We start from the raw sequence: 27,106 nt of genomic DNA on the forward strand, positions 1-27,106 counted from the left end.
GCGAAATTCTAGATCGCAATAGATGTAGTAAAACTTGAATCAGCCGAAACAGTCTTGGCCGCTATTTCTGGCAACTCCGTTTCAAAGTTCAAAGGGTATGCCATTAAAAATTGCACATCGTCATCATCACCACCACCACCATGTGCTTCCCTCTTGGACAGTATATTGTCCGCGCGTGTACACGACAGCCGCTGTAACTGGCCACAGTGTGGAACAGAGTTAAAAGTCTGGTTCTTAGTTTAAAACACTGAATGAAGAAACCGTCCCTGCCAACGGACTCTTTAAGTTGTGACGATCCCGTAGACACCCGACTCTTGAAGGTGGGTGGCCTTGTTGCGATATTATCGGCCTTTTCCGTCCAGACCACGCCGCTGCGACGCTAACCCTAGCCGCGCTTGTGTTAGCGCGGCGAAGTGCTGCTGCGGCGCCAGCTTTTCTCGTCAGTGTCTGCAGTGATGGAATGTGAAGTGGAAGGGGAGCTTCTGACTCCCGAGGAATTTTCCAAGGATCCCGGATGGCAAACAGTTGCTGCCAGGCGCTCCGGAGCCAAATCGGCGCCCGTCGAGCGAGTTGGTGCCATTTCTACCGGCGCTAAGCCAAATGACAACGCGACCGCAAAGGGTCGCCGAGACCGCAGCAGCGCTAAAGCCAAAATTATTCGGGGTGGAAGGATGCCTCCGCTGCCCAAAGAAGACGCGAAGATCATCGTCAGGCCGAAGGGAGGTCTGAACATCAGCAAGGTGGGGCCGACAGTTGTGGCCGAGGCCATATGGAACGCAGTCGGTTTCGACCAGGCGAAGCGGGACTCGGACACGATGTGCCCGAATTTCCAACAAAATATCATGGTCATCAGCACCCCCAGCAGAGAAAATGCGACCCTCTACGTCAGGGTCGAGTGCATCGCTGTTGGCGGCCAGCAGCACGAGGTGAACGCGTACGAGGCAGCGCCCAACTCTACGTGCAAAGGCGTGATCCGCGGCATCGCACCAAGTGAAGGCCCGGAGGAGCTCGATCGCAAGATTGTCAACTCAAAGAACCCGCTGGCCTTGGGAGCCAAACGAATCAAGAGCACGGGCACCGTGGTTGTGGTCTTCGACGGCTACAAGGTGCCAAACTACGTGTCGTACGGCGGCACACTTGTCAGGTGTGCATTATATAGGAAGCAAGTGGAGGTGTGCTACGCCTGTGGCCGCCTCGGGCATCGAGCGGACGTCTGCCCCTCGCCGGACGAAACTATGTGCAGGGGATGCGGCATCGCCAACCCGGACGAACAACACAAGTGCGACCCCAAATGCAGGCTGTGCGGAGGCCGACACTTCACCGCTGCCAAGGAGTGCAAGCAGAGGTACCAGACGCCGTACCTCGTCAGACGCAGGCGCCGGGACCGATCCCGAGCCAACAGAAGCAAGTCTCCGGCCCTCGCCATGGGCGAGCGACAACTCCCGGCCGCCGCCGGTCACTCCGCGACTCGCGGGAGCTCTAGATCCAGGAGCCCCTCTCCACCTTCCGGACGCCGTTCCAGGTCCAGGGGCAGATCCCGGTCCAGGGGCAGATCTATGTCCAGGGGCAGATCCGGAAGCCGCTCCAGGAGCCGCTCTGTCTCATGGGCCCGGTATGGGTCCAGTGCCGGCCAGCAGAGGAAGAGAAAGTCGACGCTATCGTGGGCAGATATGGTTGCTGGCGGCGCCCATGCGAGATCCACCCGGGGCCCACGCGACCCGCTTCCAGAGCAATCCAGGGAGGCAGAGGTAGCGCGCCTTATGAAGGAAAACGCGGACTTAAAAGAAATGATCAGAAAGATGGCTAGCGAAATGATAGAGATTAAGAAATTAGTAATCAGTCAGAGTGTTACATCCAACGCGTCGGCGCCGACCGCCACAGAAGCACCAGTTCCGGCCTGCGACTCGGCTGGCGGCGCCAAGCGTAGGGCAGTTTCCAGTAAGGACGATTCAGATTCGCAAACTTATGAGATCAAAGGCATGCTGGCCACGCTCACTAAGAGCGCGCAGCAGTTACAACAAGGCTTAGCACAGGTGCAAGTCGCCCTAGGAGACCCGAGGAGAGGCCTAGGCGCGCTGGCCGATCGCATGGACGCCCTCGAGCGTCTGGTGATTCCGAATAATACGGCCGTAACTCCGATGCAGGTCGTTGTTCCGAACGCGTCGGGGACTCAAATCAGGGCTACGAGCACATCGGCACGTCAGAGTGGGGGGAACTTCTTGCGTGCACCTCTGCTTACAGCGGGTACCCCGGACAATTTATCTAATCATGGATAGTGCCAAAGAGGAGTTCAAAATTTGGCAGTGGAACTGCAGGGGGTACTCCAATAACAGGGCTCCTTTGCAGCAATATTTAAGGTCGCTACGTAACAAACCACAAGTAATAGCATTACAGGAAACCCTCGTCTCTGCCGCATCCCTCTCTGGTTATCGTGCCGTCTCCGTGCAGGCCGAAGGTCGGGGAGTGTGCACGTTAGTTGACAGGAGGCTTACACACTTGTCTCACGACCTGAAGCTGGCGAGTTGCAAGGTCGAATACGTCATGGCGGAGGTTCTGCTCAATACGAGACAACGCAACCAGCGGAGAAACAGCGTGTTCATACTAAACATCTACAGCAATCCTAGGGACTCGCAACAGCAGTTCAAAACGATACTCAAGAAGTCCGTCGACCTGGCCGGCACCCGTCCCTTGGTCGTCGTCGGAGATTTCAACGCACCGTACGGCGTGTGGGGCTACGTCTACGACACGAGCAAGGGTCGGGGTTTGTGGCAGAACGCCAACGAAATGGACCTCACGCTCATCACGGACAAGGCGTTCCCCACCCGAATCGGCAACTCGGTTAGCCGGGACACCACCCCCGATCTGGCGTTCGTGAAGAACGTCGAGGGAGCCGAGTGGAGCAACACCGCAATAAATTTTGGTAGCGACCATTATGTGCTCGAGACCCGCTTCGAAGTCACCCGAAGTAAATCCAGACAATTCACTGTCACGGACTGGGACCTTTTTCGCAAGCTCCGCGGCAACGACAGCGCACCCGTCCCAAAAGACCTGGAAGATTGGTGCGAGCGAATCAAGAGTGACGCCGAGTCATCCACTAAGAAGATCGTCAGCGACCTGGAGGTAGAAAAGATGGACAGTAGGCTGGCCCATCTGATCGAGGCCAAGCAGGCGCTGCTTTTGAGATGGAAGGGACAAAGGTTTAACCGAAGACTGAGGAAAAAGTTCTCCGAACTTAACAAGGCCATCGAAGATCACTGTCGGACCCTCGGCAAGCAGCAATGGGACGAGGTCTGTGACTCGATCGACGGGCAGATGCGTAACGGCAAGTCCTGGGGCATGCTTAAACATCTTCTCGACGAGGGCAGCACCAGATCCAGTCAGAGACACACGCTCGCCAGAGCCTTTCACGAAGCTACCATATCCTGTTCCGGGGACGAGCTGGTTGCCAAGCTCATGGAGAAATACCTTCCCATAAAGCATAGCGACGAGGAAGACCGGTTTCCCGACTACCTCGGACCAGCCCGTCCGGAATTGGACGAAGACTTCACCGTGGGGGAAATTAGGCAAGCCATTTTCGCGCTCAAGGGGAAGTGTGCGCCAGGTGCCGACAGAATCACCAACAAGATGCTGCGGAACCTTGACGACGGTTCGATCGCATACCTCACCGAGAAGATCAACGAGACGTGGAAAAACGGCAGCGTCCCAGAGCAATGGAAGAGCGCCAACGTCGTCCTGATCCCCAAACCCGGCAAGGCTCCGAACGTGGACAACCTCCGACCGATCTCTCTCACCTCCTGCGTTGGGAAAGTGGCGGAGCACGTCGTCCTCAACAGACTAAACAGATATCTCGAAGAGAACAACATCTATACTTACAACATGATTGGCTTTCGTGCCGGCCTCTCGTCGCAGGACGCCATGAAGATGATCAAACATCAAATCATCGATGGCAGTACCAGAGACACCAGGGCCCTGCTCGGACTCGACCTCGAGAAAGCGTTTGACAACGTTCTCCACGAATACATTCTGGCCTCCGTGGCAGACCTCAAGCTGGGCCCCAGACTATATAACTACGTCCGTTCGTTCCTGACGGGGAGGAAAGCGAGGCTGCGGATCGGCGACTTTGTCTCCGACGAGGTGCTCCTGGGCGCACGGGGCACGCCGCAAGGCTCGGTCATTTCGTCTGCTCTCTTCAACATTTGCATGATCGGCCTCTCGAGGAATCTGGCCCAAGTTGAAGGAATCAAACACACCATCTACGCAGACGACATCACCATCTGGTGCACCGGCGGTAGCGAAGGGCAAGTGGAAAGCGCCATGCAAGAGGCGGTAGACGTCACAGAGCAGTACCTGCTACCCACCGGACTCAGATGTTCCCCGACCAAATCTGAGCTTCTCCTTTATAGAAAAGAAAAAGGCCGCAGACCCAAGGGCTGGAAACCGGTCTCAGAAAGTGACATTCACCTGTTCACTCGGAGCGGTGACCCGATACCCAGGGTCGACACCATCAGAGTCCTGGGTATGTTCATAGAATCACGCGGCGGCAACGGCACTGCGTTACGCAAGATAATTGCGAAAACCGACAATGCTTTTCGCCTCGTCCGAAGGGTCACGAACAGACATCGTGGCCTCAAGGAGGACAACCTGCTTCGGCTCATCAACGCCTTTGTGCTGTGTCACTTTACCTACACGGTGGCCATGCACAACTGGCTCAGAGCCGAGCGGGAAAAGCTTAATGCCCTCATTAGAAAATTCTTCAAGAGAGCCCTCGGGCTGCCCGTCAGAACGCATACAGAGGACCTCCTTCGGCTCGGCATACACAACACCATGGAGGAGATGGCCGAGGCTCAGGAACGGGCCCAGCTAACTCGGCTGTCCACCACGCCAGCCGGCAGGCGTATCCTCGAGGAGATCGGACTCGCACCAACCAAGAACTTGGCTGAAGACACCCAAATCCCCAGAGAAATAGGGGAGAAGATCGTGGTCGCCCCTTTGCCCCGCAACGTTCATCCCGTTCACAACGCAGGTCGTCGCAAGGCAAGAGCACTTAATATACTAAAGCAAATAAACAAAGACAAAATCACAGCAAGCTTCGTGGACGCAGCTGCATACCGAGACGGCAAGGCTTTTGCGGTTTCCGTCATTGACACGCTGGGCAAAGTCATCAACTGTGCTTCCGTCCGGACGACGAACCCAGAGGTGGCCGAGCAAGTGGCCATTGCACTCGCCATGCAAGACTGTCGGAGAGACAGGGTGTATAGCGATTCGAAAGCCGCCATCAGGGCATTCCAGAAAGGCCGGGTAGCCCGGCAGGTAGTTCACATTCTGAAAGGCGCCAAACAGGGCAACACCTCCATGCACTCGATCCTTTGGTTCCCTGCTCATGTCGGGGCGATTGAGGGGGTTCCTCTGAACCTCAACGAGTCTGCCCACGAGGCTGCGCGTGGCTTTACCGACCGCGCTGCCCTCGGATCGGGCGACTCTCTCCCCGGACACAGAGACGCTCCTCTCACACACAACGAAATCACGAAATTCTTTTACTTAGAGAGAAGGGTTTTCCCCCCGCCTCACTCCAAGCTAAGCAGGCCGCAGGCGGTCACACTAAGACTTCTACAAACGAACTCGTACCCAAATCCGGCGTCCCTTAATAGCATATATCCAGAGATTTATCCAAATTGTTCTTGCGTGGCCTGTGGTGAGGTAGCTACGTTGCCTCATATGCTCTGGGAGTGCGGGTCGCTGGGCCCGACGTTCACCAAGGAAGAGTGGGACGCGCTCCTGCGAAGTCCTGTCTTTGAGGATCAAATCCTGGCCGTCCAGCGCGCCCGCGATCGGGCCGGCAGACTAGATCTGTCAGTCCCGTCGTGGGATTAGCCGGGTGCGCGTTTTATCGCGCTTTGCTGGACCAAATAAAAGTTTATTCACTCACTCACTCACTGGGCACGTGAACACTGCAGGTCATGTATCCGAGCTCCGAATCATTGCTGTCTTTCTCATCCAAAAACTGCATTGTTATTCGCAGTGAAACAAAAAAAATTTTAAAAATGACCTATACTGTTAAATATATAAAATCAGAGCAACAATGCCATCACCAGTTAACGAAAAGTTCAAATTTAGTGCGAATATCTCTTTTCCAAATAAATGTGCAGACTAAGCACCGAAACTCCCCTGCCCATAGTAATCTTTGTCGAAAAGGTCGCTAGTACCTTCCTGCTGTTAAGCGTGCTTGTATCTCCGAACGACAACCGGTAATCTCGTTTTTTTTTCTTCTGCCTGCTGCGTCTCTAACAATGGTGCTTGAAAGAGGAGCGTGAACTCAGCACTGGCCTCAGTTGTTGGAGAAGCACCTGTGTCCTCAATTACACACACACACACACACAAAAAAAAAGAGAACGAACTATTCTACACACTGTTCTCCCTGCGGGAACTGTAGAGAGAATTTTCACCGGCAAACTTTTGTCGCAGCTGTTTTTACCAGCCTTCAGATTATGGGCCTTGAGATGGCGCGCTTAAAAGGAAGAAATATTAAGCTTAGAAAAAAATCAGTTTTTGAAGGTGGTATGCAGATTTCAAAGCATTTGCACATGAAAAGAATTTTGCTGGGAAAGTAGAAGAAAAGAAAAGGAACCACACGTGGGCCTGACCCCTTATGAAGATTACGCTGGAGAATGTTTGAGAAGTTGCTCAACTTTATAATTGCAAGGTAATAACAAGGGGTATAGTGCGCAGGCTTCAGGGATAAGAATTAGACAGGCCAGTGGCAAATAAGAAATACGGCGGGTGCAGAGATCAGTCTACGCAATAGTCCACAAAATGTGTAAGGGCATTAATTTATAAGATTGAGGGTACAGTAAATAAATTGTGCCTATAAATCGTCAATAGACAACGGCCAACAAAAGTGTGACGCCATGTCTACAATACTGACCTACAGGAACTAAATATAGTCTATAGACACTTATAGAATAGATATAGTCTATACTTAGAAAAATATATACTATCCTATAGACATCTATAAAATTGGTCTATAGACATTTAATAGATAACACTGATAAAAAGTATGACCATAAGTTCTTTTATTGTTTTTGACTAGTGTATATTATTTGTCTATAACATTTCATAGACAGTATTTACCAATATTTATGCTCTAAAAATGAATTCTTAGTACTTGCTATATAAGCAAGTCGTTGTCATGTACTTAAATGCCACCTTTTCTCTTTCTGACTGCCTTCACTCAGTGTAGCCCTTTGCACTTGTGTATTCTGCGGTCAGTTAGTTAATTGAGAGACGAGATGTGATTGTATGAAGTGCGCTATGATGGTATAAAATTTTTAAAAAAAGTTAATTTTAATTTGTTGAGAAACTTGTGACCTCAACCAGTCATGAAACAAATGTTCAAGAGAAAAAAAAATGAAGGAAACCAAGATTGAATCTACCTTGAATCGAACCCGGGTCACCCGCATGGCAGGTGAGTATTCGGCCAGTGAACCACCGACGCTTGTATTTTTTTTTTTCTTTTATGACGCCGACATCCCAAGCTCGAGCGGCCATATAGACATGGACATAGCCACAGTGCAACTGCCCCGTTTTATAAGTAGGTCCAAGTCATGCTTTGCTTCGTTTATAAAATGGATAAACTACCACGTCGCCGCAGATTTACCGTATCACATTATTGTAATACGACAACGTTCACACGAAGGCGCATATTTCTCTCCGGCAATCCAACGCCAGCTAGTGTTATATTTCAATGTTAGTGCTATATTTTGCGACCGCCTGCTCTTGTTGCCGCTCTGTGAAATGAACCGAAAGTACCCGCCGGGTGCAGGCTGCATTCTGTCAACTTCTTCATTTGTCCGCATACGGAAGCTTAGGCGACGTTTATGTTGCGAAAATGCGCCCGTGCTGCATCAGGATAATGAACTCTCCAAGCGTCTCAGCAACTGTTGCCGTGTCCAATGATAGCCTAAGGCAGCCATCTCCGGCTTCTCTTTTCTCAACATGGACCTGACTACGTTACCGCCGCGAATGAATCAACTCGCCGATGGTAGCCTCATTTATGAATGACAAAGTAAACAGTGCTGCAACGTGCGCAACGTACTCACTAGTAGCAAATAATCCCATGCGGCCTGCGCTGTAAACCACCTGTTCGTCCAGTGCAATGTCATTATAGGAAGGATGGCGGTTGCTCGGGAGACCCTGTCGGCGAGGTGGGCCAGCGCTCTGCGCAGTTCGGACCCCGGCATCCAGACGTGGGCAGTCCGGCAAGCTCCCTGAGGCGGCGTTAAGGCAGGGTCTTGACGTTCCGCAGTGGGAGACCCGAGCCCGAGTTGCGTTAAACCTTGCCTGACGTTCAATAAAGTTGTATCCATCCATCCATCCATCCATGTCCCGCAGTGCGGTCGCAGCCACCGCCCTGGTTGTCATACCGCAACGAATGCGTTCCAAGAATTCCTGATACGATACACTTTTTGCCCACATGTGCCGCTGAAATGCGGAATTCCCATCTCAAGCTCCGCTTGGCGGATTTGCTGCCATCTAGCGAACTACCACGTTTACATGAATGCGATACGCTTGAAAGTCGATGCGACACGTTTCTGTCACATTCGTGAAGACGCGGCTACAAATCAATATTCTTTAAGTCTGTCCTTATCGAGAGTGCCATAAAGAGCTAGCCTGGAACGCGCAAGGTATCGCGATAACAGACCATTCACTAAACTGACGATGCGCTTGTGCGAGAAAGGCTGTTTTCTAACCTAAATATCTCTGCTAGCCTAGACCACAAACCAGCAGAACTAGGTACCATTTCCATTCGTGATCGTCACCTTTACCACCACCAAACCCCCACACGCCCTGACACACATCTCTGGAGGGTTTCCATAGGTAAAGGTTTGTTTTAAGCGGAACAATACATTTTCCATTGTTGACGAGAACACGCCTGGAAAAACTACGACGACACATACTCCTGTGTACAGGGTGTGTGCGCCGCGGCCCTCTCGTTTTACACCTGAAAAAAAAAAAAAAAAACAATGGCTTCACAGTGGGGCCGCAGTTTATAGGAAGTCTGATATTCTGAACCCCAATTTTACATTGCCAGCGGGACAAAACTGTCTGCAGTTGGAAAGCCGCGTTTAGTGAAGCTTTTCTTTCCCTCTCTCTCTCTCTCTCTCTCTCTCTGTGTGTGTGTGTGTGTGCGCGCGAGCTCGTGGCATTCGACGTGCGGCGAAGCCACCGAATACAAAAATGGAACTGTTGCACGTCGCGCCTACTCTAGCGTCCATGACTATGATATACAACACCAATTACAGGGCCTCCCTTGCAATTAGGACGTGCCGCCTAAGAGGGCCTTATGACCTGCCGAGCTAGAAGAAGGGGCCCTCCATATGGACAAATAGTAACAAATCCGAAGCAATGGAAATCTGAGAATGACCACTACAGACTATATACAAGGGTGTCTTCAGCAATGCGGTGTGTTGCCGTGCTGCTTGAATTCTGATCGAATTAACGTTTATTTTATCGCAACGTTTCCGATAAGGCATATTATTTTGAAATGAATGCGCGCAGTCCATCGTCGGTAAGCAGCTGCATAAGTGGCCACTGTAAGTTATCTACCGCTAACTATTCGTAATCAATGTGCTGGTCTGTCCGTATTAAGTTATCTACCGCTAACTATTCGTAATCAATGTGCTGGTCTGTCCGTATCCCAGTACCAGTGAGCATTTATCCTGTGGCTATTGTCGTTGAACACATATAAATTATTTACTAATTAATTACGGAAGGAAATGGGTACAGAAAACAGTTCCAGAAACTCGAAACAAAACGTGTTGTGTGTGTGTGTGTGAGAGAGAGAGAGAGAGAGAAAATATTTATTTGGACTATCGAGGTCGTTGCTCTTGAGGTCGAGTGGATGGTGTCCTCATTCCAGGACTCCACTGGCCATTCCTGCTCGACGTACTTGCTGTACGAAAGCTTCTTGTCCCGCCAGGGTATCGCCGGTCACCTGTACCTCCCACCGCTCACATGACGTGCTAGGAAGCTTTAGCTCGGGTGCTCCTATCTAAATACATGTAAAAGGAGAATTCGTTTTTCTCGGCAACCGCTGCATCAAATTTGACGGGGTTTGCTGCATTTAAAAGAAAAGCTTAAAATCTAGTGACTGTTGGTTTCAAATTTTCGATTTAGGTCGTCAAATGTTTATAAAAATTTGGCAAAAATCGCAAATTTTCAGAAAACGAAACTATCAAGTTTACAACCCCCGTAACTCAGCAAGAAAAAATGATATCGCAATTCTCTGAATTGTACCTGATAGCACATCTAAAGCGGACGAAATTGATATGTTACACATGAACCTCAGTAAATGGAGTAATGTGTAATTACAACTTTTGCAGAACCTTTGTAAACAACGTAACAAATTCACGTGGGATGTAAACTGACATATCAAATTTGTCCGCTTTGAATGGTCTAATGGATGCCGTTTACAGAATCGCGATATCTCTTCTTGATGCAGAGCTATTGGCTTATAAACTTCGTGCTCCTATTTTTTTCAAACGTCTGAATTTTTGAAAATCCTTTTAACAAAATTCAAGCCCTAAATCCAAATTCCGCTTTCAACAGTCACTAGAATTTAACTTTCTCAAGTGCAACAAATTTCATTAAAATCAGTCCAGGGGTTATCTCAGAAAAACGTTTTTGCGTTTTTACATGTATTTGAATAGGCCGCGTCGGAGTTGGGCCCGAGCCCCGCACCCCCACGAAATGTGAGAGTGTAGGGCGTGTGTCGCCGCACCTGGGGCAGATGCCACGATATGTATGTGGCTACATTTTGCTGTATGTGTGTAGGTTTGGGAATGCGTTGGTCTGAATAAGTGTAAGAGCTACTGACTTTTCAGTGCTGAGCTTTCTGTGAGGGGGAGGATAAATCCTGCGGTTGAGTCGCTGGATCTCGAGTCGGTCGCAGTAATTGGATGACAGGGGCACGAAGGTAAAAAGGGTGGGGATTGATGAGACGATTCGGTTGATTAGCTCTCGAGCTAAGGCGTTCGCCCTTTCGTTCGCCTCCAGGCCCGCATGTCCTGGCGTCCACGTGATTTGATGGTATTCTTGCAGCCTCGGGCCTAGAATCTGAGCCGCCAGCGGCGGTGTTCGTCCGTTGGTAAAGTTACGGCAGGCCTGTTGCGAGTAGGTAACGACATGAACTTCCCGGCCTACCCTGTCTTGTTGCTTTATTACTAGCGCCGCGGCTATGGTCTCAGCCGCAGCTGGGGTCTCTGCCTTGATGAACGCCGCGAGGGTCAAAGAGTTGTCTCTCCCGTTCACGGCGGCTACCGCGAAGAAGCCCCCTACAGGGTACGCCACCACGTCCACGTACGTTACGTATGGGTCACCCTTGAATTGTCGGCGCTCTGTCGACGCGAGCCTTGCGTCGTCCTTCATGGAGTTCGTGACTCATGTGCTTCGGTATGGGGTTCGCCTTGATCTTGCCTCTGACCTCAGGAGGGAGTGATCGTTGCCCATCGAGGGCACGGAGCTCCGTTGCCGTTCGAGTCCGGTGGAGGATGGCTCTGCCCGCCGCCGTGTTCTACAGTTTTGCAAAGCCATAACCGCGTCCGATAGCTCAGCGGAGGTGTTGTGGATACCGAGGGACGCTTACTTCTCGCTTGAGGTAGGGAGACAGGGAGACCCAGGGCCGTTGTGTACGCGTTTCTGATGATTGCATCGACTTGTTCTTGGTCGCGTTTGTTTAGCGAGTGGTAGTGATGCGGCATGCTATATGTTACTCTGCTGATCACCAGACCGTGGACTAGGTGAGGCTTGTCCTCTTCTCGCATGCCCTTACGGCTTCTAGTTATTCGTTTGAAAATCCGCGAGATCTGGTTGGTGGCAGACATTAGGGTTTGGATGGTGTCGGCGGCTTTCAGGTTGCTATGCATCCAAAAACCCAGCATCTTAGTCTTATTGCTTTCCGTGATCTTCTGGCCCTCTATATAGGGGTCGATAGGGCCGGGGGACTCGTAGATTCCTCTTCCGTGCATTCCTATGGTTGCCGTCTGGCCCGTTAGCAACGATTTGACGTAATTAAAGATGCGCTCCCCGCAGCTGATGTCGTTCAGTCCCTTGAGAATGGGCTCGTGAGAGATGTTATCGAAGGCCCCTTTCAGCTCGAGTGCGAGCAGGAGGTGTTCTCCTCTTTCCGGGATGCCCGTGCGAACTTCTTCCCTTAGGATTAGGAAAGCATCTTGCGCAGAAAACCCCGGCCTGAAGTCAAACATGGTGCGCGGGAAGAGGTCACTGTCCTCTACGTAGTATTGGAGGCGGGTTTCGATGACCCTCTCGTACAGCTTGCCGTGGCACAAAGTCAGCGAGATGGGACGCAGGGCGTCGATCGCGGGCTTCTTGCCGGTGAAAGAAAATGTCGACTACACGCCAGTGATATATCTCCTAGAAAGGATCACAACCAGAACGAAAAAACAGCTGCAGCAGATGGCGAGCATCCGCTTAAGGCACGGGGTCGCACTTCACAGGGTGTTCAAGTGCTGGGGCCCAGATTACGGAAAGGGATTACTTGACCCGTGTTACGAGGCAGGGGGCAGACACACGAGGCCAGGGATCAGAACACACGTCCCCCTTCGGAGAAGAGATGTTCGGGCAATATACGAAGAATGGAGCGAGAGTCAGAGAGAAGGAAAGTAGGTGGGCTGTAAAGAGAAAGAAAGTGGATGATCATCTAGGGTGCATTATTATAAACTTATTCTGTCTTGTCTGTACGCTATGCACTGGTTCCTGCCGTGCTCTATCTCCGACGCCGATGTACAGTGCACATGAGTTCTTATATTTAGCGATAAAGGTGAACATTAAAAAGACAGGCTGGACCCAAAAGAAAAAGAAACGAAAAATAAAGGAACACGTTCTCGCCCTCAGCACTCTATATTCTTCTCAAGTTGAGGAAAAGTCTCTGTTCCGTAACCTTTGTTGGATGATGTCAGCGTTGTTTTATTTTTCGATGATAAGCTTGAGAACAGATCTTCATAATGAAAAAAAAAAAAATAAACATCTGTGAAAGGAAAAAAAAAACAAAAAAAGGCGAAGGCTCTCGACGGCGGCATGTATATTTTATGAAATACGTATATTTAAAAGAGCTCAGTTAAATAGACGGGGCCCTCGGAATCGCAAGCGCCTCTCGTCCATTGTCTAAAATGCAAATTAGACTTGGGAGATTCGTGCCGCTGCTTACAGTCCCGTTACGTGTGGAACAACACGCCGTTATGCAAGAAAAAAAAAAAAGAAAAACGCCTACACCGACGCCAAATAATAAGCTTGGATTCTCTTTCCAGGCTCAAATGAGAACACTCTCCAAATTATGCGTACGAAGGAAGAACGAAAATAAGCTCTCTTTTTATAGTGTGATGGATATGCCCGGCTTTGATGTTACAGAAGTGCGGAGATTTGGAAGAAAGGTTGTAATTTCGCGGCAATATCCTACAGATAACAAAAACCAATAGTGTTCCTCTACTGAAACTCGGCTAGTCAAAGGAAACGTCGAGCACAAGCAATCACACATATCAAAAAAGAAATAATGAAGAGTCCCTTTATAACGTAGGTCTTGTTGTATAGAAAGGACCTGCAAGGCAGCACTGTCCATTTCCCTCGCGACCCTATTGCAACAATGCCACATTCTTCCATTGCATAAGTTCTAAACACCTTACATGTGCATTTGCTCACGTCGATATGGCCCGCAGCGTCTTGCCTGCGTTTTACGCGATGACTGTGTACGATTGACAATACTGCGCACGCTACGACTTCTGCCTTCTTTGTAAGTTGTAAAGCTACATGTTTTAGATTCATGGTTGAAACAAATCGAATTTTCAATAATTACTTCTTGCTGATTTTTTGAGGTAGCATAGTATTTATGGGTGCCATACGCGTAGTTTGTATGCATTTTTCATTCGTATATACTCATCGCCCAGAGGATAGGCTGTCAGGGGCACCAGAAGTAGGGTACGCACGGCGAGGTGAATAACGGCGAGCGTCGGCGTATGGGCGAGCAGCAGCCAATGAGCTCCAGTACGGCGGCATCCAGGTGGTGCGGCAGTGGCGGGATGCATGACCAACGCGGTGGCAGCGGAAGCAGCGCGGTTTGTCGTCTGGGGTTCGCCATTCAGCAGGACTGCGTGGTCTGGGAGCGAAATACAGGTCGTTACAGGTTGTGGACATGGGAATGGGTGCCGAATCAGGTCGGGAGACAGAGCAGGCGGTAGGGATGCCAAGGTTTGCAATTTCTTGCCGCACAACTGCTTGAACAACGGAAATGGTGGGGGCCGCTTGGTCAAAGGTACCGTCAGGGGGTCGTGGATGAAGGGGGGCCGGACTCGCCGTTTCAAACTCACGCCGAACGATACGTGTGACGTTCTCTTGAAATGATCGTGTGGCGGTAAGGGCGGAGCAAGAGGACGTGGCAGGGGTGTTTGGGAGCCAGGAAAACTGTGGGACGACGCGGCAGCTTTTGGCAACCTCGAAGCGGCGGCATTCTTTGACGATAGATAGCGTCGACGGTAGAAATGTCGTTATAGACGAGCAAATTGAAGGCGTCATCCGCGATGCCTTTTAGGATATGGCCCACCTTGTCAACCTCGGTCATGTGCTCGGCGACTTTCCCGCAAAGCGCGTGCCCGTTCCGTATGTAGGAGACATATGATTCGGTCGACGACTGGACACGGGCGGCAAGCTCTTTTCGCGTAGCCTGTTGGCGACCTGACGGGTTGCCAATAGGTCGCGAAGCCGCTCTTTGCAAATGTCCCAGCTGGAGAGCTTGATTTCATGGGTGCAAAACCAGACACGCGGTGTCCTATTCAGATAAAAGATCGCATTGGCAAGCATGACGATAGGGCCCCAGTGGTGGCTTTGGCCAACACGCTCATACATGCTGAGCAAATCGTCGACGTCAACGTCATTTTGGGCAGAGAATGTCCCAGGATCACGGTGACTAGGAATCGTAACGTACGTTGTAGTTGGCGCCGCAGGTGTAGTTGGTGACGGGGTGGTTTCATCGGAAGCCATGGCTGAGAAGACGACGGTGCGGCCGCTTCGGAGCTCCGTGGCGAGGACGGGGAACGTTCCACCTCCACCACAATGTTACGCGAAGGACGAGTCAGTAAGACGAGCAACTATTTGCATGTTATATTTACAAAAGCGGTTGCAGCGCTGACCGGTTAGATTCACAGCGCGAGCCCAGTTCGTTCTTCCTCCTCTTTTCACGAGTGATGGCGCCCAGGCGCCTCGTTCAAACAATCAAATACCACACGCATGTAGCAATATAGATATTGAGACACTGGTAAGTTGAGCAAACAGCTACTGAAACTGCTGGAACCGTTGCACTAACTTCTTTTGTTTCAGCACACGCCAGGCACCATGCTGACTACTTATTCAAAGGCCAGCACTCAAAGACGTCTCTATCAACTATTTCCTTTCTCTCGAAGCAGTAACTTCGAGGACCTTGACTCACCATCTCTCCACTCGCCGTTTTCTCAAAGTGTTAAGGTTTGGTATAGCTGAAAAGTGAATTAAGAATGGACTCTGCAGTCACAAGGCCGCAACGAACAGTCTTTTTCTTTGCATTGATTTTTATTTGTTCACGCAGCGCTACTAGATTGGGTGGCAGCTTACGCTATGTTTATGGTTCAAACGTTTTCAGGGCTCTTTCGGAAAATTCTCGCTGCCTAAAAACGAGGTGCGCTCTCTTTTTCAAGCAGTTGTTTACTCGATCACTTTGACGCCTGAAGCCCGCACCATCAGAAGAAGAAAAAGGGTTGATGGAAGTCAACCTTATAAACAGTCGTTGTTCTTCTTTTGCATTTTGCTTTCGCTGAAAGTGGTAAGTCTATTCTTATGCAGTAATTCATCAAATCGTGATTTTGAGGTTGTTCACCTCTTAGTTTGATTTAATTGGCTTCCTTGCAGCCTAACACAGTAAAACGTTGCTATATTCATGTCATAAGTACCAACATAGATATTCGCTACATTATTACTTCTACTGTAAACGTAGTTCAAGTTTCGCTCACTTTGGCGCCATTTGCCTAAAATGACTGACGCGTGATTTTTGTAAAGAAGACTTGTTCCAGTTAAAAACGGGAAGCAAGTTTTTCTGATCAATTTAACTCTTCTTATATTACAGCTGACAAATAGTGCTATTTCAGTCCTCGGTAACTAATTACGTATTATATATAATACGTAATTACGTATTATATACGTAATACGTAATTATATATAATTGTTTTACGAGTGACCAGGATCACTGCGATGTGTTATGAGATTAAGGATCCGGTGCGAAATTGTAGCATTTGTAATGACATAGTAGAGGTGAACTGAACAGTTGAACCATACGCGTGGTTTCTCGAAAAACATCCTAGCATTTTTCGACGACACGTGCCAAAAGAAAGCAACTTGTCCCACTTACCCCTACTCCTCCCATATTTCGGACACAGATATATTTTAAATGCGGTATAGCTTTTCGTTGAGAAACACCGTTATATAAAAAAGCAGCTATTTCAAAATAATTGAGCTCAGATCAGCATTCGTCAAGGAGTCATAGTTTTAAGAGGATAAAACATTTCTGAGCGTTACGTGATTTCGAAAAGAAAAAGAAAACGTAAACTGTGGTGTAGAATCGCATATGGCAGGTTTTCAACCGTTCTTGGAAAATGTACAGTAAACACGATGTAAGAACGCAGACAATAAATACGTCCTTCTCCACTGTTACTGTGTCCAGGGCTGCGCTGACGAAGTTGCCATGGCGGCTGCTAGACCACTCGAAATCACCGCAGACAAGCAGAAAAACTTTATTCGTAGCAATTGAGCTTGGACTCCTCTGGGTCCCTGGACCACCGCACGGTCCTGCAAGCATTTACAGCGGGCGCAATGACTTGCGACCCCCTTCCACAAACGCACACGCCAGCTCACACACACGCACACACACACACTTGCACAGGCATGTACACATACACACATACACGTGGACAGGCATGCGTGCGTGCGCACCCAAACACAGAAACCGAGCGCTGACTCTTTTCGGCAGAAGGAGGGACGAAATAAGCACCGCTCTGGCAGAACCCTATAACTCCCTCTGATGGGAGAAAAAGAATACGAAGCCCTCCAAGTGCATTTGTAACGAGTGGGTCGGCACAAGGTACGCGCGCCTCTGTGCCTCACCCAACTACTGGAATTCGGGCGCACACAGCCCGGCAGCGGGCGGGCACTCGGACTCCACGGTGCGAGCTGCTCATTCAGCGCCGACTCCCGAGAAACAGTATTAATGGCGTCGTCCCGGGAAAGCAACTCCATGCAGCAAACCACCAGCCGCGTGACGGTCGGGCAATACTACTGGCGCGCTCCACTCTTCGCTCCACTTCGTCCCGACTCGACACTTCAGGGTGCACAACCCGCATGTATGCGTACGTGTGCGTGTGTGTGTGTGTGTTTGTGTGCGTGTGTGTGTGTGTGTGTTCATTCTTCCGGGAATATCGAGAACGGCGAGATTCGAGTGAAGACGAGGTCGTGCAACAACAGTTCTACAGGGGACTCCACAAACGGCTCCGCGCTCTTGCAAAATAAGATGGCGAATTCCTCGCAGCTGCAAAAGAAGGAGTGTGGAATGAAGAGGGAGGGGAGGAGGGGGTGGCAAGCTGCACACACGAGCCTCTCCGAGCTTCTCGTCGCCAACGTTTGTTTGTTTACACTGGCAGGAGGTTTCGGTTTGCTCGGGTGTCGCCTAACTCGGTTCGGCTTGCACTTGTAGACGCTCCCTGTGTCTTGCTGTCGTTTTTTTTTTTGTTTTGCCTCTCTCCCTATTCCCAGGCGGCGGTTTCTTTTTTCTTTTTTTTTTTTTTTGCCGCAACGACGAGTGGACCGTATATGGGCGCTCTTTCATTCGTTCCTCGGGACAACATTGTTCTCGAAAGTCGTCGGGCGCTGGACAGTCGAAGCCGGAGCCACTTCTCTATTCAATAAGACGCGCGGCAGTGGGATCGAACAAATTGTTCGTCATTCGACACCGCTGTTTACACTATAGACAACATTCTCTCTCTATATCTATCTACCTATCTATCTATAATATATATATATATATATATATATATATATATATATATATATATATATATATATATATATATATATATATATATATAGTGTTGTGTTTATGTTGTTCACGTTCGAGTCTTACGCGACGTTTGAACATTTCACAACGCTATCCGTGCGGGCCAGGCGCAGGGCTCGGTTGTTTGTACTCTTCTGCTCCATCGCCAAGATATTGCGACTGCTGAAACGATAAATTGGTTTCGCTCAGAAAATTGTCCTCTGAAGTAGAACGTGTTGTTCCTGTTCAAGGTCAAGCGAAAGCGTGTCGGCGTCCGTTCACATTCTGTTACAGCGTTTTCGACGAGTGCGGCTCAAAATGTAAGCGTGCTTGCTGCGGCAGTGAGCTCTGACTGTTCCCTGTGCAAAACCTTCATGTTGGACATATTGGTGCATTTTCATTGCCATTACATATTGTAATTACAGTGATACGTGCCACGCGGCTGTGTGACCTCACAGGCACGTTTTAGGGAAGACGCACAACACCTGTATAGTTTCGCAATAATGAAATGCGTATAGAGGCGCTTTAGCTAGAGAGAGCTTACTTTTGCTGCTTATTCATGACTAAAAGCAGCGAATATTTTTTATGGAATATTCGTTTCTTGAAAATTAGGTAACGATACCAAAAAGGTTGAGGCAAATAAAATATTCACCGACGATTACGGTACTCCCTGATGCGAAATTTGAGCGTAGCTCTATACGTATTTTTCTTTCGCGGTATATCGAGGCAACGCATGTGAGGGGCAGATGTACCACAGTCAGCCATCGTCGAAAATCGTCGGGTCAATCGTCGGGTCAAGCGCGTCGTCTTTTATACATGATTTCTCGAAGGCTCCAGTGTAATTGCTCGTGCCGCATGGCTTCCAGAAAGTACTGCACGATTGGCGTCGCGCACAAAATCAGATTAAAAAGCAATCGCAAACATGGCAACCGAAACAAGCACGAACGAGAGCAAACCAAGCAAGCCAAACAAGCACGAGCTGATGCGAACATACGATAGCGCGAAACTAGCAATCCGGCTGACGACAGATCCGAGAGTACGCATCGAGCGGTCGGGCGGGTCCACATGAAACCAGTTTACCGCGCGCACGTCACTGAAGGGGCCGCTCTCATTGGTGCCTGGCCCGTTTGTGGCTCACGTCGTTTTTTTCATCTGCCGCTGTTCGCCCTTTCATCCTTCGTTGTTGTGCTCGTTCGTTCGATTACGCCGAAACCGACGCCGATGCACGCCCCAGGAACGGACGCTCAAAGCTGGAACCGCGTGGCGCGCTTTTTGGTCGCGAATGCACGACGCGCGGCGAACGCCCGCACCACTGCTGACGCGACATCAGCACGGCTGGCGCGCGCCGGCGGCGCCGCGTTTGCCGGGTGTTCCGCCGAGCTCTTCCACCAAGGATGGATGGATGGATGTTATGAGCGTCTCCTTTGGAACGAGGCGGTGGGTTGCGCCACCAAGCTCTTACTATTATGCTGCCTAATCTCCTACCAAGGTTAAACAATGAAAAAAAGAAAGAGAAAAAAAAAAGCACTGTGAACTACCCCAGCTAAATTTTCTGATCCCCTAGTGCGAACTGTGCTTTTGCGAGTCTCAGTCTTTTGTAGTTTCCCTACTTTTCTTCCACCAATCCTCCAATCCCTCTTACTAATGCCTATTGCGGACATGTTTGCTTTACCACTGCTCCCGCTGAACCCAAGGGCTTCAAGAAGGCCAGTGGTGCCTAAATCGACCGTTGGGTAGACGTCTTCACATTCTAATAAAACATGCTCCGGCGTTTCCCTAGCTTTAGCGCAGCAAGCACATGCTTCTTCTTCTTTCTTATATCTCGCTTTGTAGGTGCGTGTTCTAAGGCATCCCGATCTCGCTTCGAAAAGTACTGAGCTTCCCTATGAGTTGACATAAATGGTTTCTTTCCCGATTTCGTTTTTTCCTCTTGAGTAGTTACTCATGGCAGGTTTCTTTTCTATTGCTGCAACAGATGTGATTATTTCAGCCTCTCTGACTTTCCGCTTGGCCTTCTTTGTTGCTGTGTTGCCCACCCTACAGGCCGCATACTTGCTGGTAAGCTTCCTAGTTCTTTTCCTCCATGTGAATCAATGTTTTTCCTGTGCAGATACCTGAACACTCTCCCAGCCCATTTACTTTCTTCCATATTCCTCAGCCGTTCTTCATGCTCAATTTTACTGCGAGCTTCCCTCACTTCTAAACTAGTCCAGCCCATACCACCCTGCACAGCTTCATTTGTCGTCTTCCCGTGAGCGTCCAATGCGAGGAAATAAAAAACAGAAGCAAGCTCAAAGCATGCACAATAACTTATGATTTCGTCGCCGCCACGGAGCCCCAAAAAGCACGTCCATTCGCCACAAAATTCAAACAAGATGCCCAAGATGCGCGGAGGCAAGCACCATTTGGTGGCGTTGAGGGAACTTAAGCGTGACGTATAGCGTGACGTGACACTTGCGCTGCGCTCTCATAGGTGGACGCGGGCGCGGCAACGCGACGCGGCGCGTTCTTTTATGCTCCCAACAGTGCCACGCGGCTAGGCAATTTCCGCAGGTGCGTTCGTCGCAACCACGCTCGAGCGCTTCCGCCGCGCTTCAGTCGCGCCAAAAATCGCACCATGTGGTTCCGGCTTAAAAGGGCCCCTCACCAGATCTGGCCATCTTGAGCTGGCAAAGCGCAGAGCGTACAATGCGCGTCAGCGATCGTGTTTGCAAAGAATTACATCGGCACGCGCCGCGGAAAGATCTGAAATTTCAAAGCGAACGCCGTTTTTCCTTCTCCGCGAGGTCGCCGCGGTCCAAGCTGGACGGTGACGTAGTCGTGCCCCTGCGCCTACGTAGTGGTGCCCACAGTGTGACGTCGCTCGAGGTGGCACGTGACTTCGAGTATTATTGAAGACAACATCTGTTATCTGCGCGATCTGTTGCTTGAATTGACGAATTGAAGTTTAGATAAATAATAAAACACACAAGCGGAATGTCCGCGTGTTTTTTTTTTTTGTTTCACTTCGCACCGAAGCAAGAGAGAGGTACTTCTGATTCGTCTGCCTATTCCCACGGTCGTGCAGTCACGTACGCAGGTACCGAAACTATGCCATTTCCTACCATGTTCGAGCGCTTGATCATGCTTGTTCTGCCTCAGTATTCGTGTAGCACTGAATTATACCGGTAGTCGTGTTTCCTTGTGCACAGCGCGCAAAATCGTGTGCTGCGCGAACGAGGCAACATCTCGAGCGCGACGCCGTGGGTGGAAGTGCGTAGTGCCGAAAAACAAAGCGAGGACAAAAAAAAAAAAAACGATCGTCACGACGTATGCGTCACGCGATCCTCGAGGTCCGGTATGGGAGAACGCAGGGAAGGAATTTCGCTTGCGGAGGCTAGACGGGGCGAGTGGAGAGAGCGTCTTGCTTGGCAGTGGAGCCCGCTTGCTGAAATCATGGGTTCGCGGCACTGAAATATTTCCATCTCGGCTATTATATGAGCCGATTTGAAAAATGTCTGCGGCAGAACACTCCATAGAGGACACGTAACAACTTCCAGCGTATAATCAAAATTTTCTATGGCGCCTGGTGAAAGGCACTTTAGGAGTTGCGCTGTAAAAAAAATGAAACAAAAGTTTCTGAATGACCTAAACCTGCATGCTTTGCTTGCTCGGCGCGCTGGCAACCGTCTTCATTTTACTTGATTTTTATTATGCACAGAGACAGCACAGGGAAATCCACCGTTCGTGATGGCTGATGTCACGCCAAGGTTCTTTATGCGATGCATTCTTTAGCTATCTCCTCAGGCTTTAGGTCGTCCGTCGTCGAGATGGACTCCGTGCCGTTGCCGGTTATGTTATGAGCAAGTGTTTTGCTGGGACGTCGCACCTTTTCACCTCTCGAATGCACGAGATGAGTTGGCTAGCGTAACGTACCTCGTTGTGCGACAGATGGCGTTATTTAATCATAGACATACTTGGTGTCTTACAAGACGCGCTTTTTTTTTGTGGGCGAGTAACATTTCTTTTAGGCGTTGCGGCGACTTCCTGTGACGGTCAGTAACGGACATTGCTTCATCGCGAGCGCGTATTGTAATCGCGGTGTTCTTTTGGATTGAAATATTCTGATTGCCGCAAAGCATTAACGCGATCGCGCTAAGGACCCCATGTCGCAGGACATGCGGTGTCGGCGTCTGGCGCCGGCGTCCCCATCTCGCAAAAAGTGGAGCAAGGCCAAATTGACCGATTGGAATAAGTTCAGAATGCAGGAGGTACCTCCCTTGCTCTTTTCCAGCGGTTACGCTGAGTGGGCAAAGCAATTACACACAATACAGCAACAACACGTTACGACAGTTCAGACTTCCGAAGACATCCCCGCAGTGGACAATCACCTAATGCACCTGTGGGAGGCGCGCCGAAGCCTTACCAAACGGTGGAAGAAGCAAAAGCTGAATCGGAAGCTTAAGGCTCGCATTACCGAACTCGCGGAGCAAGCCGCAGCGTATGCTGCCCAGCTCACGGACTCAAATTGGATGGAAAAGTGCAATTTGGCAGCGCGTCAAATGAGCTCGAGAGGGACGTGGCGTCTCTTTCGCAGCCTCATTGACCCCACTCAGACGAGAGGGGAGACGCAACGACAACTTCTGAGAGCTTTGCGCGGGTACCAAGGCACGACAGCTCAACTCGCGGACACGCTATGTGACAGGTATCTCTGTCGCATAGAGGACCCGATTGGGCCCGAGTACGAGTACGCGGGCAAGCCTAATCCAGATCTTGATGCCCCTTTTACATTCCACGACCTTAGGGCGGCTTTAGCTAAGATGCGCAGAGGCACGGCTCCGGGCCGTGATCGCATAACAGTGAAACTATTGGCGAATCTCCCGGACTCGGCCTGCCTTCACTTGCTAGAGTACATTAATCAGATCTGGGACGGGCGTCCACTCCCTCCTGATTGGAAGACCTCCTTGGTCACTTTCATCCCTAAGCCAGGCAAGACCGTAAATACCGACAACTTAAGGCCCATCTCACTGACTTCGTGTGTGGGCAAACTTATGGAGAAGATGGTTCGCGATCGCCTCTCTCCGTACATGGAGGCTAAGGGCCTCTTTGCAGACACTATGTTTGGTTTCCGCCCGCATATGTCTGCACAGGACGTCCTCCTCCAACTACATCGCGACATAATACGACCCACAGCCATGCGCCACAACGACAAGGCCATCCTTGCCCTCGATCTTAGGGGGGCCTTTGACAACGTTCGTCACGGCACCATCCTGGCAAACCTGAGCACCACGGATTGCGGGCACAAGGCATTCGCCTACGTCAGAGATTTCCTCTCGAAGCGTCAGGCCCTCCTTAAGATCGAGGACGAGGAATATGGCCCATACACCATGGGCACACGGGGCACTCCCCAAGGAGCGGTCTTGTCGCCACTCCTTTTCAACATTGCCATGATGCAGCTTCCACAACAATTGGCCCGGGTGGAAGGCATTCAACACGCACTTTACGCGGATGACATAACAATTTGGACTACGGAAGGGAGCGTTGGGGAAATGGAGGACCGCCTCCAGCGGGCCGCCTCCATCGTCGATAGCTATGCTATCCACTGTGGTCTCCAATGCGCTCCTGCGAAATCGGAACTTCTTCACATTAAAACCAATCCCAAAGACAACACGAGTTTGCGTCTCTTTCTGATGGGAGGTCCTATTAGAGAGGTCGAGGAGATCCGGATCCTGGGTCTGTTCATCCATCACAGGCTCAGCCCGGAATCCACTATCGACAAACTCAAACGCATAGGCGAACAGGTCGGACGTATGATCCACCGCGTTTCCAACAAACGCGGCGGGTTGCGGGGCAGGGACGCGCTTCGGCTCGCCCATGCCTTCGTAACCAGCAGGATCCTATACTCCGTACCCTACCTTCGAACTACAAGGAAACACGATGAACGCATCGACGCCATCATAAGGAAGGTTACAAAGCGAGCTTTGGACCTCCCGGTGGCTACCTGCAACGCTAAGTTGTTGGCTCTAGGTGTGCTTAACTCCTACCAGGAGTTAAAGGAGGCCCACCTTGTGAACCAATACACGCGACTCTCGCAGACGGTGTCCGGGCGCCACTTGCTAGAACGCTTGCACATACAACACGAGTGCATTCCAGAGGAAACATGCAGGCTTCCGGAGCTCTGGCGTCACAAGCTCTGGGTCCCTCCACTCCCGCGCAACATGGACACGCAGACACATGAAGGCAGACGAAAGGCGCGCGCTCGGGCTCTCGAACACCAATATGGATTAAAGCAGGGTGTATACTACGTTGATGTGGCAGGGCCGTCGCCCACTGGATTCTACACGGCTGCCGTAGTTCACCAGGACCAACGAGTTAACGGACTTTCCTACCGCGCTTTCAACTCCGCGCAGGCCGAGGAGGTTGCTATAGCACTTGCCGCCTCGGACCCGAATTCGAAGGTAATCATCACAGATTCGCGCAGAGCCTGTGAGCACTACCTGGCGGGCGAGGTATCACCTTTAGCCTACCGCATTTTACAGCGAGCCGTGAGGGAATCCGACCCCTCACCCAAACGCATTATTTGGACTCCGGGCCACCAGGGCCTTAGAGGTAACGATGCTGCGGACGCGGCCGCCCGAGCGCTTACCCACCGGGCACCTCAACCAGACTCTTCCGGCTCAGAGATTAGACAACCGCTTCTGCGGTTCAGGGAAATTCTGGCAGACTATTGCGAACGTCATCGGCTTTTCCCGGTCCCTGCTAAGGGCCTGAGTAAGGCCGATGAACGAACACTGCGGCGCCTGCAGACAAACACCCTGTTGTGTCCTGCAATAGCAAAACATTTTGACCCAAAAGTTGATGGGCGATGCCCTCACTGTGGGGAAGTCTCCGATAACTTTCACATGGTGTGGGCATGTCAGATGAATCCGTCCCTTCCCCCCAACCCTTCCCCCACTAGAGAGGCATGGGAGGCAGCCCTACTCAATTGCTCGGCGCTGGAGTCCCAAAGGGCTCTAGTCCAACGGGCGCGGGTAGCAGCTTCGTCCAGTGGGGTCCCAGACTAAGGACTCCACCTATGTAAAGGGCCATGTTTGGCCTGCAAACTCTCAATCCGTTGAATAAATGTTTTTCATCCATCCATCCATCCATGAACAAAAATTCCCGCATATATTTTGTATGTACGTGCCACGCCTTCCTATAAGACATGCGGTATACGCAGGTTATATGGCCACACCATTCTGTCACTATAACGACGCCTCACCTTATTTTTGCATAGTGAACCTGTCACTAATGTTACTCGTACCTTGTCCTACATTCTTTACAAAGTTATTCCTCGCAGTTATTCAGACTGACAGCCCCCAAGGAAATGTGATGCAAAACACCGACAGTGCATGCCTTTTATGTTCAGTCTTGGACTGAAATATTAAAAAGTACGAAACAATAAACCTCGAAAGATGCAACTTTTTTGGCGCGGTTGTGCACAACGTCCGGGATCTGCCCACGCAAGAGGCGGTGTTTGCACCAGAAAGCCCGCCTTCGTGCATAGCCTACGCAGCTTCCGTTTCCCGATAAACGGTTACATAACATGCAGTTGCCGGCAAGCGTCAGAAGCTGTCAGGTATCCTTGAATGCTATCGCGGTCGACTCTTCAAAACGAAGCTTAAGCGTTCTCCGAATTTTGTAGCGATTTCTAGAAAGCACCTGTTTTCAGAGCTGAAGTGTTTCCATTGTTTTACTGCAAGAGTGACATTTTTCTTTGTTTTTTCTCTCTTTTTTTTCCCGAATAGCAATCAAAGCGTTAGACGCAAGCTTTTAGGGGTGTCTTAGAAGACCTGAATCGTACATAGAGTAGGAGGGAATAAAGAAACTGGGGGAGGGCATGATAGAGCATTATTCGAGTAAATAAGAAAGTGTGTCAGTAATTGGGGGCCAGATGAAAACTACTAAACACTCGGTTTCTGCCCCATTATACGTGCTACATGAAACGCGTAGAAACGTCGCCCCGTACGGAGGCAACATTGTATTCGGGGACGATGGCAGTCGTATTGCGGGCGATGCGCAGCGAATGTTCAGATTGCGGTGGTTAAATAGGGGCTTTAGAGATAACCACTAGATGCACGTTTTCTCCCCTCCACGAGGCGTTATACGAAGCGCGTACTCTACCCTTTCTCCTGCGGGACCGTATACGTAAGTGTGGCACTGAGATCTAATATGAGGGGGGGCGGGGGAGGCTGCATTTTGTAAGAAGTTTCAACATCTCTACAAAATTACTTGCGAAAGCTTTCAAGAGCGTTACAAACGGGTTTTCGCGAGCCACATAGAAAGTTCTCCGCGATCCCCGAAGAACCGAATGTGCGGCAGAGAGTTTACATTTAAAGGAAATAAGGGAAATGTTATTGGCGTTGTATGGGCAAGAAGTAACGAAAACCGTCGCTTATTTGCGTACTTCGATGTACATCACTCATGCAAGTGCTCGAAAACGTTGTGTACTCGTTATACTCAATATTTTCCAGGGCTGAACTGGTGAAAGCATGGGTGAATTGAATGCGTCTCTGGGTTCACATTTGGTGGCAATGGGTGGTTCGGACCTGTCAGGGGGGGGGGGGGGGGAGACGCGTGGTCAAAACTTAAGATCTGTGAGCCACTCATTACGAAGCAGCGTTATGAGCAGCATATTATGAAAAGTGCTGAAGCGCGTTATACTCTTGTCTTCAGAACCACGTGGAATTCTTGCCTCCTGCCCTGAGAAAACTAAGCGTGGCAAGGAGCTCGTATTTGGGGACATACGAGCTAAGTATTCTCTCTCGCGTGACGCCGAAGGAGACAGACATGTCGACTGGAAGTGCTTTCTCAGCGCAGCAGGAGCAACGCACTAATGCGCCATGCTTCTTATTCGATTTATCGCCCATTTGGTTGTTACAAGCTTTAGGTTAACCAAGCAATCTATATATATATTTTTTTTTATTTTTATTTTTTTAAATTAATATTCAGGAGGAGGTCCCGGAGTCA

At 50.2% G+C, this 27,106-nt stretch overlaps 1 protein-coding gene across 1 annotated transcript; it reads left to right on the forward strand.

Moving 5' to 3' along the window:
* Window positions 1–455: 455 nt before the first annotated feature.
* LOC126534737 (uncharacterized) lies at window positions 456–25,219 on the forward strand. Its single transcript, XM_050181983.3, has 3 exons — window positions 456–1,106; window positions 20,592–20,671; window positions 22,803–25,219. Exons 1-3 carry the CDS (start codon window positions 456–458, stop codon window positions 25,159–25,161), a joined length of 3,090 nt encoding a protein of 1,029 aa, XP_050037940.3. The 3' UTR covers window positions 25,162–25,219.
* The last annotated feature ends 1,887 nt before the right edge of the window (window positions 25,220–27,106 follow it).

This window comes from Dermacentor andersoni, chromosome 7 (assembly GCF_023375885.2).
Source record: "Dermacentor andersoni chromosome 7, qqDerAnde1_hic_scaffold, whole genome shotgun sequence".
NCBI lineage: Eukaryota > Metazoa > Arthropoda > Arachnida > Ixodida > Ixodidae > Dermacentor > Dermacentor andersoni.

What these genes read in the sequence shown, in the direction of transcription:
- LOC126534737 (XM_050181983.3), top strand. Translation starts at nt 456, where the DNA reads ATGGAATGTGAAGTGGAAGGGGAGCTTCTGACTCCCGAGGAATTTTCC. An exon ending in TGGTCTTCGACGGCTACAAG is followed by an intron (nt 1,107 to 20,591) that starts GTGCCAAACTAC and finishes GCGCTCTCATAG; the next exon opens with GTGGACGCGGGCGCGGCAAC. An exon ending in CGGCTAGGCAATTTCCGCAG is followed by an intron (nt 20,672 to 22,802) that starts GTGCGTTCGTCG and finishes GCTATGTGACAG; the next exon opens with GTATCTCTGTCGCATAGAGG.